An 18,296-nucleotide genomic window follows, 5' to 3' on the forward strand; every position below is an offset into this window, starting at 1 on the left:
GACTTTAAAGGAGGCTTAGCATGAAAGGAGGCGTAACTACCTCCCCCCACCAACTACGCAGGATTGACAAAACAGCGCAGTGGGGAGGGAGATACGTACTGGGTGAATGTCTGCTGAGCTCCAGCTCTGGTCTCTCCAGGCTGCTCTGAAAGTCAGGAGGCAGCAGGGAAGCCACTCCCTCGGGATGGATCATCTCGTCCTCCGACTCAGCTGAAGCTTCTGCAAAGTACAGATTGGGTCGGGGCAGGGAGGGAGTGAAGGGCTCAGCATGTGGGAATATGTAGAGGAGTGAAGGAGGTCAGGCAAAGCCACGGATACAGAGTATATACTAAAAAGAGCACTGTACACAGAGAAAAACTCCCTAGGATTAAGCTCTAGTTCAACTAAAGGGTAGCTTAATTTACTTATAACTCTTCCTGTTGGCAAGAATCCTCCTCTAACAAGATAGTCAAATTAAGTATCTTCTTCCCTGACAAAAGGCAAATAGTAACTCACTTGGCTCCATAAACTACCAAAGCAAAGAAGTGGCAGTCTCAGCCTGACTTATTCCTGAAACTGCCTACTGAGACAGGCCCATCTACTCAGTGGCAGGAACAAGGATGAAGAACTTCTTGTAAGAAGTGACAGTCTGGGCTTACCTTCAAGTTCTGCAGCTTCTCGAGCTTCACGTTCCAGACGCTGCCTAAGCAGCTCCTGCTGCTTTTCCAGATACTGCTTTATGAAACTGTTCTGGCTCATTTCCTCGCCAATCTGTATGGAGGACATGGAAAAGACAGTCTAGGAAAGCAAACCAGGAAAATGCAAGAAGAAAATTCCATGGAGCAAAGGTCTACCCCTTATATTTGGACTCAAGAAAGATAATGAAAATGTTGGAGGACCCTTTTCTAAACTACTCCTAGGATGAGGACCAAAATATGATTCATGAAAGATGACAAAAAGAGGAAATGCACACATAATTTTTTATTTTAAATATTCAGTTCCCAACCAAAAAGTGATGCACAAATAATTTAAAAAGAAATAAAAGTGCCTATAAAATTATGCTTTTTAACCTAGAGTTTTAGATAATCTTAATTATCTAAAGATCACCTAAATTTTCCTTTTAGTAATATCAAAAACTGAAGGGAAAAAATACTAGTTCATACTAGTTTATCTTTTGTTGACACACCTATCCAGGAAACAGTTTGTCAAACATCTCCAAAATTCAACTACAGGATTTAAAAGCATGAAAGCAAGAGACTGAGAAAAGGGACATCCATTCAGCATTTAGACAGAGTTCTAATTCTATTTTCTTTGGGTGAGAATAACTCTTTGGTAACAATATTTAAAATCTAGGAACTTAATCCCTTTTCCCATTTTTTTCCTGCAACAGACTCCCATGTCACTCTTTTGCCCTTCAGCTTTCTCTTCACAAGTCCTCCCCCTGAGAACCTTCTTGCTTAACAAGTCCTATTAGAATTTCAGAAAAAGAAAAAAATCTGAATAAATACTTTCTACATCATTAGGCATCTTTCCTAAGCACGGTAAATGTTTATTTTCACCTAAAATACAGATGAGTCTCTTGGTACTCAGTGCACACTGATGAAGTGTGGATTGCAAGCATTAAGAATATATGCATTTGTTGCAAAAATCCGACATTAATAAAAGCAAAATTTCAAAGACTAAAATGTAATGTGCAAAAGGTACAGAATTGTAAACTAACTTAAGCAATTTCTCATGCTTGTTAAAGTACTTAACTAAACCTCTGTAAGCTAGTTAGATTATGATACTTTCAGCTTAATGAGCTAGTAACAAGGGAGTAGGAAGGCTCTCTTGTTTTTCCACAGTATCCTGGGACTTCATCTAGTACTGGAGCTGCACACCATTGCACTAACAAAGACCTGGATTTTTTCCTTTAAATGCATGACACTATAATGAGGGGATGTTAAACGCTAAAAAGAATCTTAAGAGACCATGCAGTGTAAGAATTTTAGTTTTTCTTTAAACTGGGAATGATTTCTTCCAAAGAAATCTTATGCAGAAACAATATACGAAGCAGACAGAAGTAGATCTAATCTAGTTTAAGAGTGGAATGTGAACCCCTATTCACTTGGGAGAAGGTATTTTCTCTAGGAAGCCTCCAAAAGCAGCTCCACAAACCCCAGCAGAGCAGTTATAAAACTATGGATCTAGTCCAACCCTTTTTCACCTTACACAGGGAAACTGAGGAGACCAACGCCTCCAAAGGTTGTTTCCTGCCCTAAGTAACAGAGCAATTAATGATGTTTAGGAGCAACTGCATAATTTAGTACTAACTAGTAATGGTGGATGATTTCCAAAGAACTGAATTCTTAGAAAATCTATGTCAACACAAGAATTCTTCTTGATCAGCAAGTACTTTCCTACACTGCCCTGTTGACTGTCTACTTCATATCTACACTCAAAGCCATCAACTACTTTTCCCAAATCAATGGCAAATAGACAACTTCAGACCCTTGCACTCCACTTAATCAGAACCACAACTTTCTGCACACATCATTTCAACTACCAGAAATTAACTAACAGCTCCTCTGATCCGTGAATTCTTCTTTTTAAAATGTATGTACGTATGTACGTATTTATTTTTTGTGGGGGGAGGTAATTAGGTATTTACCTATCTGTAATGGAGGTACTGGGGCTTGAACCCACAACCTCATGCATGCTGAACATGTACTCTACCACTGAGCTATACCTTCCCTGTCTTGAATTCTTTATTAGAATTCAATTGTCCTAGTATGAAAATATTTCCAACCCAGGGAACTTAGGAAAATATTAGTGAGAAATTAAGCATCAAATACACAACACTATTTCATACCAGTCTCTATGCATCCAAAGAGCCCACGCCATCTAATGAACCTGTTTTCTTACCTGAGAGTTTGGCTGGAATGCAGCATGGGGTGTTGAGTGTTTCTGTAAATTTTCTAGCATTAGAGCCTGGTATAGAGAAGGGCAAAAGTCAGAAACCAGGGGGTGGTGGAAAAAAACCCACCCCACCCCTCCCCCAATCTCTTCACCAAATGCAATGATTAACCATACACACTTAAACTGTACTCCTTTTCCAGGGACCTAAAAGCCCTTTACTAATAGCATTCTCATTCATCTTCAGAAGACCCTTAAAGGTAGCCATGGTTACTGCTCCCAAATGTACAGATGTAAAATGCAGACACATCGGGAAAATTAGTGACATGGCTATGCAATAAAATCAGCGACAGTGACAAAACCAGTACTTACAATCCCTATTATCTTCTGCATTTCTGACTAGTGTCCCTTCTAAATCTGGCCCTTCACTTCAAATACTCCATTAGGTTCAAATACATGAAACCAACATGGTTTTGGCATGACTGAACTATTTGGTGAGTTATCAAGGACTAGGTCTACCTGAGTGAATCTGTATCGTTTCCAAAAGAGTGGCACTTAGATGTACCAAATTTATAAAAATTTCAAAGAGGAGGCTACAGAACAAAATGACCACAGGCTCTATAAACTGTTGTCTGATCCAATACACACACACACACACACAAAAGAAACTGTCAGCTTCAGTATAAGAAACGGTCTGCCAAGTTAACCCTTGAGCCAACCTAGCCCGAATCTGTACTACTCGCAACATACCCTAATTAACCCTATTCAAAATCAAGAAATCCTCACCTTCCCTCCGTTTACATCAAACCTATACACACCAATCCATCTACCTACCTCTTGACAATCCCACCCTAATCTACTCAAACCGATTCAAAACCCCCAACATATAGTAGTCTGCCTCGCTTCTCTTATCAATATTCACCAAACTCTTATCCACCCAAATTGCTTTTGGATGCTCTGTAAATTATACACCCCTACCTAACCAAGCCCCTTCAAATCAAGGTTTCTCTTCATCTCACCTTCTGATCTAATCAAGCAGACATTTTTACCCCACCCCAGTTCTATTCTTTCGGATATCGATACCAACCACATCAACCTCTCCGCCCAACTATACCCCGAACTCCTGACCCAGCCCAACTCGCCCCCCTCAGGCCAGCAACGCCGGTGGTTGTAGTGGGATTTAACTCCTTCTGCAGCGCATGCGCCGACACCACAGACACAAACAAGGAGGGGGTGGGGGAAGGAGGAAGGAGCTTAAGACACTCCAGGAGAGTAGCGCGCACCCTCCCATTTTGGGCTCGCGCCGCTGCCGTTAAGGCGGGAACCGGCGCTATCTCTATTCCAGCGCGAGCCTCGCCAACCACCGTGCGCGCGGATCCGGAGGCTCGCGCTGGCGGCCTGAGCGAGCTCGCGCCGAGCCCGGACACTGCGCCTGCGCCGCGGCAGAGACTCGGCTCTACCGGGTCTACTCCCCTCCGACACACCAGCAACGCCGTCTCCTCACCCCTTTGAGCCGCTTGACCAGGGCACTCTTCTGCCCGCTCTTGGCTAGGCCTCGCTGCTCCAGTGCGGCCTTCAGGTCGGTCACCCGGAGCGCCTGAAGAGGCTTCCCGTCCAGAGTCACCTCCTCCAGCTCCGCCATCTTGCGTGAGGTACTCGGGTCCGTCCCGACGGCTTCGGGCATCTTCGGTAATTTCCGCCAACGCCCTTCGAACGTACCGAGCTGATCCCGCCCACTGCCATAGTCAACCCCTCGATTACCACTCAGAACTCCCCGGGTTCCTCCGGAACTGCTCGGGCATTTCCGTCTCCACGTCGGCACCAATCGGTTCTTTCCATCCTCCCAGCCGGTCCCCCTCCCTCATGCTGCTTTCAGAGCTCGGTTATCTTCGTCTTACCGAGTCTTTGAATCGAATCTATTCGGAAGCCCTCGACTCCGGCATAACCGTAATCGGAGTTATTCGGCCATCTCCGGACCTGAGGCTGAGGCGCTGGGGTGCTTGGGTGTTTGGGGCTGGTCCGGGACCGGAAGTGCGTGGGCTGCCCGGCTGGCCCTCCTCAAGGTTTTCAGGAAACGTGGAAGCGGCGGCGGTAGTTGGAGTATAAGTACTCTTGTGACGGTCTCCGGGTGCTCTGTGAGAGGAAAGAGGAGGTAAGCGGGGTAGAAGTCCCTCCTTGGGCCGGGTCAGACTATGTTTTTGCCGGCTACCCTTAGTAGGGAGCCTCCCGCTCCCCTACGGAAACAGCTGCCACCTCCCACCCTCTGAATCTCCGCCACTCCCATCTAAGGCTACGTTGCTCTTTGGGACCTCGGAATGCCTGTGGACCTCTATGGCCTCCGAAGTGGGCAAGTGACAGCACGAGGTCTTTGGACCCAGACTGTGAACTAATTCATGATCGTTGAACTTGAGTTTGCTCTCGAAGCCATGTAGCAACGCTCGGGAAAAGTTCTCCCTTTCCCCGAATAAGAGAATAAAATTCCTTTAGGAAGAATTGCTTCTTGTAGGGCCACTGTGAAAAAGACAATCTCCCTGGACTGTTTTGGTATTGAACTGCTTCTCATTGCTTTGGGGAATCCTTTTTTTTTTTGTCACTACAAATAGTCCAACTTAAAGCAGAAGGAACACAAACAGTAAAACAGTAAAACAGGCCGTATACAAGTAGGTTAATGTTTTCGTTGTTAGAGACTCATACTGTGCTGTTTGAGAACTATTCAAGTTGGTTGACTTTCCAGTTGCATTAGTGATGCGAATCAGTGGCCAAGCGTCAGTAGGTATTCTTTTAAACGTGAAGGAAAATTATTCAGACGTGAGTCGTCACACATCTACCTCAGTATAACACCTGTTAGATCCCTAAGCCACCAAACCAACTAGACTATTTTTTCAGTTTTGAATAAACACTTGGATGTTTCTCCTGTTTTTCTTACTGTGTTATTTGGGGCAAGGTGCCCTCACTGTGCTCTTTAATTTTTCCTGGTGCTTTATAGGGAATATAAGAAAACATTGGAGTTAGGAAGTTCTTGGCATATTTCAGAGACTGCATATTGCAGAGAAGCCTCTTTCATCATAAATGATGTTTTTCTTTCCTTTTTTCCTCCCCATTGTTGATAGCGCTGCAGTGATCAGCATCTAGGCCCTAACCAGCTACTTGGCTGAATTAAAAAATGTGTACCTTTTTTTCATTTTAGGGAAGATGTATTGGACCAGTATTAATCTTACTTTTTGTTGTTTTTTTCCTTTGCTCAACCTGAAACATAGAATTAGGTGGGAAATAATGAACAAGAAATGTTTTGGTTATTTTTAGGTTATAAGAATGATGGAAGAAAGCAGTGGTTGGGGAGGGTAATGGGTTTGAAAAAGAGAGAGGAAAGTTGGTAAATACGAAGTTATTCTTGGGTGCCTTCTCTAAGGTAGTTGACTAATAATCTAAGTAAAGGACCCTGTTGTTTTTCTGTACACTGAATTGGTGAGAAGTAATTTTCTTTGTAGATGCTGACTGTGATAAGATTCCTTGTTATTGGGAAGCTATATTTTGGTTGCTCTATGTAGAAAGTATGTAACAGCGCTTTCATGTTTCAGGATGCCACTGGAATCATCTTCCTCTTCGATGCCGCTATCCTTCCCTTCTCCCTTACCCTCAGTACCAGACAATATTTCTGACTCTTCCCCTCCCCCAATGTCTTACATCACTTCCCAGGAGATGAAGTGTATTCTTCACTGGTTTGCCAGCTGGTCAGGTCCCCAGCGTGAACGTTTTCTACAGGACCTGGTAGCCAAGGCAGTGCCAGGAAAATTACAGCCACTGCTGGAAGGTCTGGAGCAGCTTAGTGTATCTGGAGCAAACCGACCACCGTGTATCTTTGAGTGCCAGCTGCATCTTTGGGATCAGTGGTTTCGAGGTTGGGCTGAACAGGAGCGCAATGAATTTGTCAGGCAGTTGGAGGTCAGCGAGCCAGACTTCGTGGCAAAGTTTTACCAAGCAGTGGCTGCTACAGCTGGTAAAGACTGATAGACATGAAAATCAAAGACAAAAACCATAGCTGATGGAGCCAAGGCCACAACTCTACTGTGAGAACTTCAAATGTATCACTTAAATGTCTGGGGATGGGATCCTGATTAGCTGGCTAAACTCGCTGCGCAGTACGGGCCCGATGATTTCAATGGGAACAGCATATCAACTGGATTCCTAGTGTAAATGTTTTCCATCTGAGCAAATCCAGATCAGCAGTCTGCCTCCTAGCTTACTTCTTTTCAACAGATGTCAAACTTTCAAGAATTTAAAGGCTTCTTTTGCAACTATAACCAAAAGGAACCTACACATTATAACTCAAGCCTACTGCTGGCCCATGGGCATATAAAGTGGAGCCTTCCTACTCTAGAAACAAGAGAGAAGGGCAATAAAAGGCCATGTTTTTATAATTTAGCTGGATTCAGATGGCTGGTTTCATCACCTTTGCCAGATTTTGGCATAATTATGTGACATCCCAACTGCTAGCTTTCCTAGTGATGATTTAGTAAAATTATGGAAAAAATCAGGAGGGAGTTAATTAGTTACTCCTTCCTCCATGCTGATGTTTGTTTGAATTCAAATAGCAATGACTTTTCTAAAGCATATGTGACATCCTTGGAACTGGTAGCAGATGTTCCTATTCTGTAAGTTTGCTTTACAACAATGTGAAAACAAGTGACACTTTTTACAGGTTCAAGGGTCTATTTTTTTCTATCAAAATAAAGAATGAATTTTCAGAACCAAAAGTCTCTCCCTTTTCTTTCATTGTAAAGCTAGTGTATCATTGATATACAGAGAAAGAGGCATTCTGAGAAAAGTAGGACTTAAGTGTAGACAATAGATCGACTTTTCATCTAGTTTCTCCTAAGATGATTTCTGATGTCATGCTCTCGGTAGTATCACACCTCTTTTATTCCTTCAGGTGGGCCCCTTCTTGTGCTTTGGAGCTCTGGTAATGGTAAGAGCCAGATGGTCCCACCTGAAGAGTAGCTTGTTTCTGATAGGCCACAGTTCCTAGGGCACCCATCAGGATAAGCAACATACGGCAGAGCCCCAGCAGCAGACTTAGATGGGCCATGGAGGGATTATGGTTCAAGGTAACCAAAAACCCAGGTCATAGAGTATTTGGCCTGGAATAATGCCAAGGCTCAGGAGGTGAAGGGCCCTACCTTTATTTTAATACATAGAGCTCATGAAGAATCATCCAAACAGTAAGCTAAACAGGAAATCAGGAAGTAGGAATAAAACCACGATCCAAGATTTCTAGCATCTTAAATTGTTGGAAGGAGACCTAACTTGGTAGTGAGGGAAGTGGCTTAGGGGAACAGTTAGGCTATGGTGTTTAGGTAGCTAGGCATGCTGCCTGGGTAGTGCTTAAGAAAAGGGAGCAAGGATCCCTATATCCTAAGATGGGGGAACTCCATTATTGTTGAAGAGGTATCTCACAGTGTTAGGCCCCAGGTGTTAGTCGAGAATCCTTGTTTTCTGAAATATTAACCCTGTACAGGACAGTATGCATATGAATGAGTGCTTAATCAATGTAATTTAGAATATGTGGACCTGGGAGTTTGAAAGAAAACTTGAAATATTATCTTACCTGCTGTATTTGGTGGTAAAGGTGACTCCTCTATAATACAGTTCTAGAACTTTTCTTCTGGAGAGTTGGGGTCAGGGCCCTGTGCAGCATACCAGCTGAGTGCCCTTGGCAGCCAAAGACACACACCCACAGGAACACCAGACTAGTGACAATCAAAGGGCTGTGGAAAGAGCACTTAAGTGGACATTTGGATCTCTTAATGGAGATACAGTCCCTTGGAAGAGTATCCCTGCGAGTGGGATGAATGAAAAGGCCTCAGAGGGTTAAGCATTCCCCTTGGCCCACTGCACAAATCCTTACCTGCCAGGGCTTCCTCTGCTCACCAGCGCCTGTAGTGCTGCTGCAGTCAGTTCTCGCTCTGCCTTCCCCAGAGTGGCCTGGGGGCCCAGCCAATCCTAAAGACAGCTGGAATAACAGGTCTTGGGTTGAAAGACTCACAGGTGAGTAAGTCATAGCATCAGCACCTTTATTAGTCTGACGCAGCCGACCCTGGGAGAAGACCATGGTACCCAGGTATCTGCAAGGAGATGTGTAGCAGGGTACAGTTATAGCTTCAGTTACTTGCTCAAGCTCTCCTTCTGAGGAAAAATGTACATTCTAGAGCCATGGATTCAGTGGGGTACTGAGTAAAAAATGAATAAACATCAATAAATAAGCTACAAGGATATATTGTACAGCATGAGGAATATAGCCAATAGTTTATAAGAACTTTAAATGGAATATATAAAAATACTGTACACGTGAAACATATAATATTGTAAATCAATTATACTTCAATGATAATTAAAAATGAATGAACATCAAAATACCTTGGATAGTACTACCATAACAGCACTTCCAAACCTTTTGCCAGTATGCTACAGATATTCCACTTCTGATAACCCACCTGAATAGCCTTTCCTGGAAGGCATGGGACCCAGGGCGATCCCTCCACCTGCCCCTTGTGTGCTCCCCTCTCTGTGCATTGATGTAAGTAGCAGCTGCCAGTGAGCTCTGCTTCCTTGAGATGTGGGATCCGAGAGGGATGCCTGGTCTTGTCCTCAGGGAGCAGCTGTGAAGTGAGGTTGGCAAGGAAGCACCGACTCTGGAAATGGTAGATTTCCCCATGGGGATTCTCCGCCCCACGTGGGATTCCATTTTCCTTCCAGCATTCACTCTGAAGGGCGGGGCAGAAGGTAGAAGGGTGTTGGTCTTAGATGTTGACTTCTCTTGGCCCACTGGGTTCCATTCCCCAATCTCTAGTCTACCCACCCCACTGGCCAAGGGCTTGTACACACAGCAGCCTTCCGGCATGGGGTCTGAGGAGCAGTGTCCCTTGTCCTGGTGCCAGTAGTGGCAGCCCGGTCCGCTGTGTGGGAGGGACGGTAGAGTGACACTAGGATCACTGACAGCTGTGCAGCCAACCCCTCAGCACACACACCTGCCAGTACAGAGGATGTCTGAGGTGCCAGTCCCACAGGTGGTCAAATTCCAGGCCAGACCCTGCTTGAGAGACAGGAAGAAAAAGACCCTTCAGAACAAATGAAGGCCCCAAACCTCTCAGGGCCAGTTATGCTTACAGCTTCAATTATACTTTATAGCACAGAATCCCTTCATCCTCTCTCACTTCCCCCGAGCTGATGCAGCTATGAGTCTGCAATTCTCCCTTATTTCTCACCCCGGCCCCACAACAGCTCCTCTGCAGCACTGTGGTTGACTAGGTACCAGCCTGAGTCTGTGAGGGCAGCAAGAGTGATTGGGTCAAGCCCTGTGCACTGGGCACCACTGAAGGTAGCAGGCATTATGGAACCCTGGAGAAGCCAGGTCTCCCAGTATGAAGACAAAGGGCCCTGCTGGAAGAGGTGACTGATTGCCACCTGATGGCTCCCTCTTCCTTCCATCATTCCAAGGTGTCCTCATCCTCACCTCTTCTTCCAAGGGAGTGCCGGGTGCACTCCCAAGTGTTTGGCCAGGCTATGGCTAACAGCTGGGGTGGTGAGAAGCAGCTGTCCCCACTCATCTTGCCATGTCACTTGTTGCCTCACAGAACAGTTCTCTCTGAGTACAGAAAGGGGAGAAGGCATAGGAGGAGAGGAAAACTTCAGAAGGGTGAGGGGGAACTGTGAGATGATGAGATTGCGGTGATTCCCCCTGGCTGACACTGTGGGAAGACCATGCCCGCGTTACCCCTTTTACCACTGGTTCCTGAGGGACAATCCCTCCACTCCTTGAAGAGCTGCCCAGAGAAACCCAGGGCTTGGAGCCATTCACGGAGTGTGGCCTGAGGACAACGGACTGCAGAGTGAGGGTACTGCAGCAAGACGGAGTCCCCACTCTCCAGCCCCTCTGCCAATCAGCTTTTAGAGCTTGAAGCACCTTCTGTCCCACCCTGAGTAGTTTCTCCCACTTCACTGAAGCTGAATGGCCTGCCCTCCCTCCCCTAATCTGTTTGCTGCTTTCTATTCGTTATGCCATAGTCACCATGACGATGTCACTATGGCAGAGGCCGGGGCTGGTGAGATGCTGGGCACAGTAGACCAGCAAGAGGCCTGCCTTCCAAGTCCAGCTGGCAGCAGGCAGGGTAGGCAATGACAGAGGGCAGTGGATGGGCCAGGACAGGTGGGGGTGGAAAGGAGAGGGGCGGGGTAACACTGAAGGCATCATCCTGCAATTGGAGGCCCAGGGAACTCAGTAGGGGTGGTACCAAGGGATAGCTTGGGAGTTTTTCAGCCTCCACCCTAAGTTCATTCAGCATTCCCCATGTTACCCCAAATAAGCACAATGTCATAAAAACTGCTTGTATGCTCCCTACCCTTTCTCATGACATTTAAGATTGAGAAACAGAGCAGGGAAAAGGGATTTGATCTGAACTTGATCTGTCAGCACTTGGGAGTGTGGGTAACCTGCATGTACAGAAGAAACTCAGTGTTTTGGATCCTAGGCCCATCCGACTGGATCAGTTGTGGGGGTCCCCACTCTGCCACAAGGCATAACCATGGAAATGGGCATCAGGCACCTGGCAGGGAGTGACTGTAGCATCTAGCTTAGCAGCTGGGCAGGGAGAGAGGACAGGAAACTAGGTACTAGGGTAGGAGTGAGAGGCAGAAAGTCTCAGTCTTCAGCCTGATTAGTATCATTGAGGCAGCTGGTTAGAACAGGGAGTCTTGTCCTCCCCTGCCCCAGCAGTCTCTGAGTTAATAAACTGCCAGGGGGAGAGGGGGCTCAGGGATCTGCATTGTCAGGAATCACATTAAGTAATTCTGATGCTAGTTGTGTTGGAGCGGTCTGGGCGGGTTAGAGAGCTTCAGATCCCCAAATCCGAATAGTTGTTCTCACCTTTGTCCCCAAGCAACTCTCTCCTTGGTTACTCTGAGTTCAAGAGGCTGCACCTGGTAAGAATGAATACTGTAGGTGAGCTGGAGACATTTCTGGGTCCCCCTGAAGAGGTATTGTATACACTCTCAGTGACATGAACTCACCTGTGGTTAGTTTGGAGCGTCTGGGTCATGGCAGTGCTATGCAGGTGTCAACCCAGAAGCAGGGGTCCTTGCATTGTCAGGACTTAACAAGAGGTCACGTTCACCTCAACGTCCTAGAATTCCAGTTCCTTTTCTGTGTGGTCTTCCTCCCCTAGCCGGCTCTGCCCCTCAGCACTCCCCAGCCCTTCTGCTCCCCTCTTCACCAGCTAGGACAACCTGGAGCCACTGAGCAGCCACTCGGTGCGCCCAGCTCAGGATCTCCCCTCACGCCGCCTGCCTCAGGATCCCAAGCTCCCTCTGATACAGGATCTCTGATATGTCAGGTTTGCATTCGGAGGGGTTGAGGATCACGGGAGCCAGGGAGGGTGAGGGAGGACGAGCGGAAGTCTGGGGGATGTAGGGAGAAAGGGGGCCTGAGAAGGCTCACGGACTTCTGTGTCTCAGTACTTAGATGTCTGCTTATGGCAGCCCCCAGGAGCAGCGTCAGCAACATCTCCCAGGCATCTCTCCCTAGCCTGCCCTGGATCCGGTCTTCCGCTCCCTTCTGCCCTGCCTCGCTTACTTCTGACGTTCCTCTCTCTACTATCTTTCTCCAAATCCCCTCCACCACGCTGGCTTATTTTTTCAAGATTTGAGTGTTGTTGACTAAATCTGCAGTTCCTGCCAGGAGGTTGGATGTAAACCACAAAGATCGAAACTGGCATCCCCAGGGTGCCAGAGGTGGAGAGCTCGGGGAGGGGCAGTGCTCACCCCTGTGGCCTCGACTGACCTTTCTTGGAGGAGCCTGCCTCTTCCATGAAGGAACTTTCCTAACCCTCTTCCATCTCTCAGCCGAATTCTGCCTTTCTGAGTGGACAACCTTGAAACCTTCCCAGAACTAAAAAATTGGTGTTAAAGTAATGGCTTGTGTGTGGATGGGGGGGGCATAGCTCAGTGGTAGAGTGCATGCTTAGTGTGTGTGAGGTCCTGGATTCAATTCCATTAAATTTTTAATGGAGTACCTCCATTAAAAAAACAATAATAATGGTGTGTATATGGGGGCAGAGGGGGGATTCTTTGCTTCAGAAGAGATCGGCACATTCAGGGTGGTATGGCCATAGACTACCTTTTTTAAAAAATTTTTTTGTTTGTCTTGTTTTTTAAACTGGGGCGGGGGTAATGAGGTTTATTTATTTATTTTAATGGAGGTGTTGGGGATTGAACCCAGGACTTCACGCATGCTAAGCATGCGCTCTGCCCCTGAGATACATACCCTGCCCCAGATTCTTTGTTTCACAGATGCCTGCCTATCTCACTGGAGATGGACAAACAAGGCTTCTGCACTCCTCTCGCCCCGACATCAGAACTGGGAGGACTCTAAACTGCAAGACTTTTAGGTATCTCTTCTACTCATGTAGGGACTCTCCATTTAAATACATGCGAGTTGACTAACGCTTCCTGTGAGAGGCTGTTGTGTTAGCTCTGTGAGGCTTCACGGAAGCCACTTATAGGCATGCCAAGAGGAGAAGTAAACTTTGAAAGTGGACAACAATAGAAGATGTTTGAAGATGTTCTTACTGAGCTCTTGGAACTGCCTTTGTTTTCTTTTTTTGCTCACATGATTCTTTCACAACCTTTTTCTCCTGCCTGGATACCCCTCCTTCCCTGCCTGCCTGGCTAATTCCTACCTTCCCTGTAATTACTCTGCGAAGCCTTTCTTAACACCTCCTGCCCAAATTCCACACCTGACAGAGGGGGCGGGGCCTCTCCTCCAGCTCCTAACAGAACACTTGTGGAACTCTGCTAGATCTGCAGGCCTGCTGCTCTCCCTCCACCTCCTGCACTCCCTCAAGCCTGCTTCTGGGCCATCCCAGAGGGCCAAGCCACCAGTGTGTGGATGAAGGAACAAGACCTAACCCCATTCTTTAGCTTTTGGAGAAGCAGTTCAGGTGAGACATAGGGAACATAGCTAATTAGTGACAGACAGGGACTAGAGTTTAGAGGACTGCTGACGTCCTGAGGAGGCTGGGTTTTATGCTTTTAGCCACCAGGGCTGAGAGTGGAAGTACCCATTACAAGGGAAGCATCCAAATTCTGGAGCCAAACCAACTCTGCCACTTTCTATCTATCGTAACTTGGGCCCAATATTCCCACTTGTAGAAGGGGTGGTGACGCAGAAGTGGGGTGATTGTACTTACTCGATAGAGTTGTTATGAGGCTGAAGTTTGTAAAGTGCCAGGAACAGTGTCTGGATCATGGTAAATACTAGGTCAAGTAAGGAGGACATATTCCACAGACACTTTCAACTCAGTGAAGAACTATTTTGTTTTTACCAAACCAACATGTGTTAGAGGACTTTTGTTCTCTAAAAGACAAACCTAATCTTTTTCTCCAAGTGTCAGAAGCTTTCTTTTTAGATTTTTATTTATCTATTTTAATGGCGGTTCTAGGGATTGAACCCAAGACTCATGCATGCTAAGCATGCATTCTCCCACTAAGCTATACACTCCCTACCCACTCAAGCATTTACTTTTGTGCTCTGGTTGAACAGGCCAAATTTAAGGAAAACTCTTGGGTCAGGGCTTGACTCTGAGATTCAAGGTCTCTGACATTTTCTGGAGGTTTTCTGCCCACCCCGCCAACTGCCTCCACTCCTAATGCTTTGCTGCCCCCTTGTGGTCTTACTGAGCTAGGGTGTGCCCCTACCAGGGTAGGGATTCATCCTCACTTCATACTTGCTTGCAGAACTTCAGACCTTCTAGCAGAAGCTGCACAGGAAACACCTCATGTTCCTTCGGCTAGAACACCTCTTTCCTACCTTTGCCTAGCAAATCCTTCTTTGTCTTCCAAGATCCAGCTGAGAGGTTATCTGTCTGTTGACACTTTTTGCTCTCCCAGGTTGAGTTAGTTTGCATGTCCTCTGTTCCCTGGGAGCATTTCTTTCACATCTTTGAAGTAGCACTTAGTATATTTTCCTGGAGTTTATTCTTGTGCTTGTTTCCCTGCCAGACTGTGGGCAGGGACTGAGTCTGATTCACCTCTGCCTCTCTGAAGAAATCTGCAGTAGGTACTGAGGGATAATGGGGGGTGAGAAGATGGAGGGAGGAAAGTAGAAGGAGGTGAGGAGAGAGGGTGGGAATAACGGGCAAGTTACCCAGCACTTCCTTGGTGCCCAGACATTGTTCCAAGCACTTCAGACTCAGGTAATCCTTCCAACAACCTTATAAGGTAGGTATTATCATTATTATTACCCCTTTTTTTACAACCAGGACAACATGGGTACATGGTCTATGTGGGATTTGAACCCACATAGTTAGGCTCCTGGGCACAGGCTTAATCCACCCTGCAATAGTGCTTCTAAAGTGCCCAGTGTGGAGGAGAAATAAAGTGCTGAGAGGACCAGGATGAGAAAGATGAGGGTGAGGAGGGAGAACGGGGTTAAGAGAGGATGGGGATGGGGATGGGGTGAGGGTGTGGAGGTAGGAAACTAGACGGGGATAGGGGAAGAGGATGTGGAGGTGGGGTGGAGGTGAAAGAGAGGATGTGGGTTGTGGAGAGAGGATGGGAATGAGCACGGCAGTCATCCTGGGTGGTGTCATCATCAATACGGATGCTCCCTCCATCCAGCACGCTGACCTCGACCTCTCAGTTCCTTCACCCTCTCATCTCTAATGTGTTTCTCCATCCACCTCAGCAAGCCACCGCCAGGGTCAGACCCAGGCCTTATCATCACCAGAAACTGCAGTACCTATGAAATAACTGAATCAAACATCCCACTCTCTGATATGATCTCCTTTCCTTATGGTTTATTTGCTCAAGCCAGCTCACTGCCACTTTTCTACAAGCTCACTGGAAGAATCGCTGGTCTTGCCTGTCTTTTCATCTCTCCTTATTTGCCTTAGGTTCCAGGTTCAGTGCGAAATCCCTTCCCTTCCCTGTCTGGTCCTGGCTCCCTGGGTGAGCCCCATGCCCAGATGAACCTGACATCTGTCTTGTCTACACTGGCTTCTTTGCAGCTAAGGACCATGAAGGAAGTCACTCCAGAGGACAAACTGCTGTCACCTAATATGGTCATCATCAACTTCAACTGGCCACTCCCAATTCAGAAATCTTAGCTCCCCCTTCCACTCTCAGCAATTAGGATTTTATACCTTCAAATGTATTCCTCAGGGCCCCCTGCTCAGTCACTTGCAATCACCTCTTCTTTCACGGTGAAAACAGAAGCCGTTAGACAGGAACAGCCTCAGCCTCCTAGAGACCTGTTTGCATCTGCACCTGCTGCATCTCTTCTCTTTCACCTCAGGAGAGAGGAAATGTCTTCTCCTTTGGAAGGTGGAGATGCTGCTCTGGATCCATTTGGAGCAAGATCTGATCTCAGCCCCCCTCTGACCTCATCTCCCCCAACTCAGTCTAGTCTGTCCCCCAACCGCAGCCTCTGTCAGTGACTGGGAAGGACTTGCTTGGGGTCTTTGCAGAGCTGCTGTCCCTTCTGGGAACCCCCACTTTTTGTCAGACTGACTCCTACTCACCTTTGAGATATCTGCTTACATGTGACTTCCTCAAAGAGCTTCTGGTTCACATTTAAATCAGGTTCTCTTGTTAGTATCTGTCACCATCACCCTTTACTGCATTGCCCCAAATTTAGAATGACCTATTTATTGGTGGTTGTATGTTTGTCCATCCCCCTCAGGGCCAGTAAGCCCTACAAGGGCAGGGCCTGTGCTTATCCTGTGGCTCCAATAACAAGGAAAGTGCCTGGAGTAGGGTTTATTATTTTTTTAGCAAGCGAATTTGGAAGGGGGGTAATTAAGCTTATTTATTTATTTTTCAACAGAGGTACTGGGGATTGAACCCAGGACCTCGTGCATGCTAGGCACACACTCTACCACTAAGCTATATCCTCCCCCTTGGGCAAATGAATGAATGGAATGAATGAATGAGCGTGATGAGAAGGCAGGAGGGAGGCAGGAAGAGGGAGGATGAGAATGAAAGATGGAATTGAGGAGGGAAGATTGGGAGTAAGGGGAGCAGATGGTGATGAAGAGGATGGTGTGGTGTGCAAAGATGAGGCTAGGGGTGAAGGGGAGAAGAGGTGGAAGAAGACCAGGCAGAAGGGAAGGGGTTCTTGTGCTGGGCCTGTGTAAAGCTTCCAGACTTTGAGTGGGCTTCCCTGGAGCTCTGTCCCCTGGCCACGCTGCTTGCAAGGTTTGAAGGCAGAGCCGGTGGGCGGGGCTAGACTTTATCTTGGGGTGCAGCCCTAACCTCAGATGGTGACAGAGCTGGAGCCAGCAGGGGTTTTGCAAACCGTCCCGATTGCAGCAGGCCAGCAGTCTCACTCGGGACGGGCGGGTGGGGCCTGGGCTTATCTCCCAAGTGCAGTCCTAACCTCAGATGGTGACAAAGCGGGAGCTACAGGCGTTTTGCAAACCGTCCCGATTGCAGCAGGGTTGGATGGCCTGGCCAGGGGTGACAGTGCTAGGTGTAGAGAGCAACAGGGTTCTGGACTGTTTGGGGCTTCAGGGTGAAGCTTGGCTTGTGGGGCATGGGGGATCCAGTCTGTGGATGGCTTGCCTCTAGCCACCTCAGACCCCTGTTTCTAAAAGAGAAGGGGAGGCAACAGCTCTGCAGGTGGGTCTCTCCCTCGTAGGAAGCCTTCCTTCTCCCAAATCCAAGGGCCCTTCTGTTGCTCCCTGAAGTCAGAACTCAGGGCCAGGTGCAGCCATTTTCCTCCAAAAAGACCCATCATTTCCCCATGGGGCAGCCTCAGGGAACTTCTAATGGGCCTTCTCAATCAACTTTTCATTGAAGTTTTTCTGGGGCCAAGCCAGGCCTGCTTAGAGGAGCGGGCAACAGAGGCCAGCCTGGAGTCCTGTCCAGGTTGGACCATTCCCGCTGTGGAGCAGCCCCGGCTGAGTCCCGAGAGGAGAGGTCTGCCTGCTGGGGGCTGGCGTGGGTGACGGGAAGTGACTGGCCTGGAGGAGGTGCACAGGCCTTCAGGCAGTCCTGGTTATTGTCGCCTCAGCATCTCCTGTACAGCCCCCTCCATCCCATAGTCCCCTCACTGGCTTGGGGCAGGGTAGGGGGTGGAGGTGAGGAGGCCCCTTTCCACCCCGACAACCCCAACCGGGATCTTGCAACACTGGGATGGGGGCCCTGGGGGCCCGGGCGTGTGGCAATCCGTGGGGGGTGGGGTGGGGAGGTGTGCACGGAGCAGGGGGAGCGGCTTTCACAAGCGGCCGCCACCGCGGACTGACCTTGGCAGGCTCACCTTGGGCAGCTTCCTCCCTCTTGGCGGTATCGCCAAACATCCTTCCTTCTCCACTGCTTCCCTGGGGTCTGAGATCCTGCCTCTCAGCTCAGGACTCTCAACCTGGTCCCCA

The 18,296-nt window shown here is 47.7% G+C and overlaps 3 protein-coding genes across 4 annotated transcripts in view; 1 reads left to right on the forward strand and 2 right to left on the reverse strand.

Annotated features, from left to right (window-relative positions):
- ACIN1 (apoptotic chromatin condensation inducer 1) overlaps nt 1-4,695 on the reverse strand; it is a 30,089-nt gene extending 25,394 nt beyond the window's left edge. The window contains exons 1-4 of one of the 2 annotated variants that reach the window (XM_032481704.1): nt 4,379-4,695; nt 2,884-2,949; nt 639-750; nt 100-219 (exon numbers count right to left, since the gene is read on the reverse strand). In XM_032481704.1, coding sequence (XP_032337595.1) covers nt 100-219; nt 639-750; nt 2,884-2,949; nt 4,379-4,558 — 478 coding nt within the window. In that variant the 5' untranslated portion in view covers nt 4,559-4,695. The remainder of the gene's footprint in view (nt 1-99; nt 220-638; nt 751-2,883; nt 2,950-4,378) is intronic. The other variant, XM_032481703.1, reaches the window with a different exon arrangement.
- Nucleotides 4,696-4,846: 151 nt separating this feature from the next.
- Nucleotides 4,847-7,628, forward strand: C6H14orf119 (chromosome 6 C14orf119 homolog). The gene is made up of 2 exons (XM_006175858.3): nt 4,847-5,026; nt 6,453-7,628. Exon 2 carries the CDS (start codon nt 6,454-6,456, stop codon nt 6,880-6,882), a length of 429 nt encoding a protein of 142 aa, XP_006175920.1. The 5' UTR covers nt 4,847-5,026; nt 6,453; the 3' UTR covers nt 6,883-7,628.
- A 153-nt stretch (nt 7,629-7,781) lies between these two features.
- Nucleotides 7,782-12,430, reverse strand: LMLN2 (leishmanolysin like peptidase 2). The gene is given in 21 exon segments (XM_032482887.1): nt 7,782-7,837; nt 7,840-8,012; nt 8,480-8,526; nt 8,528-8,653; nt 8,770-8,851; nt 8,853-8,972; nt 8,974-8,996; nt 9,366-9,635; nt 9,731-9,827; nt 9,900-9,961; nt 9,999-10,015; nt 10,137-10,311; nt 10,385-10,407; nt 10,410-10,514; nt 10,646-10,739; nt 10,940-10,994; nt 10,996-11,109; nt 11,345-11,438; nt 11,441-11,474; nt 11,795-11,827; nt 12,182-12,430. Coding segments are annotated over 21 exon segments (2,049 nt in total).
- Nucleotides 12,431-18,296: the final 5,866 nt, after the last annotated feature.

The sequence above is a fragment of the Camelus ferus genome, chromosome 6 (genome assembly GCF_009834535.1).
Source record: "Camelus ferus isolate YT-003-E chromosome 6, BCGSAC_Cfer_1.0, whole genome shotgun sequence".
Classification (NCBI taxonomy): domain Eukaryota; kingdom Metazoa; phylum Chordata; class Mammalia; order Artiodactyla; family Camelidae; genus Camelus; species Camelus ferus.

Excerpts from the sequence above, each read along its gene's own strand:
- C6H14orf119 (XM_006175858.3), top strand. The coding sequence starts at position 6,454 with ATGCCACTGGAATCATCTTCCTCTTCGATGCCGCTATCCTTCCCTTCT.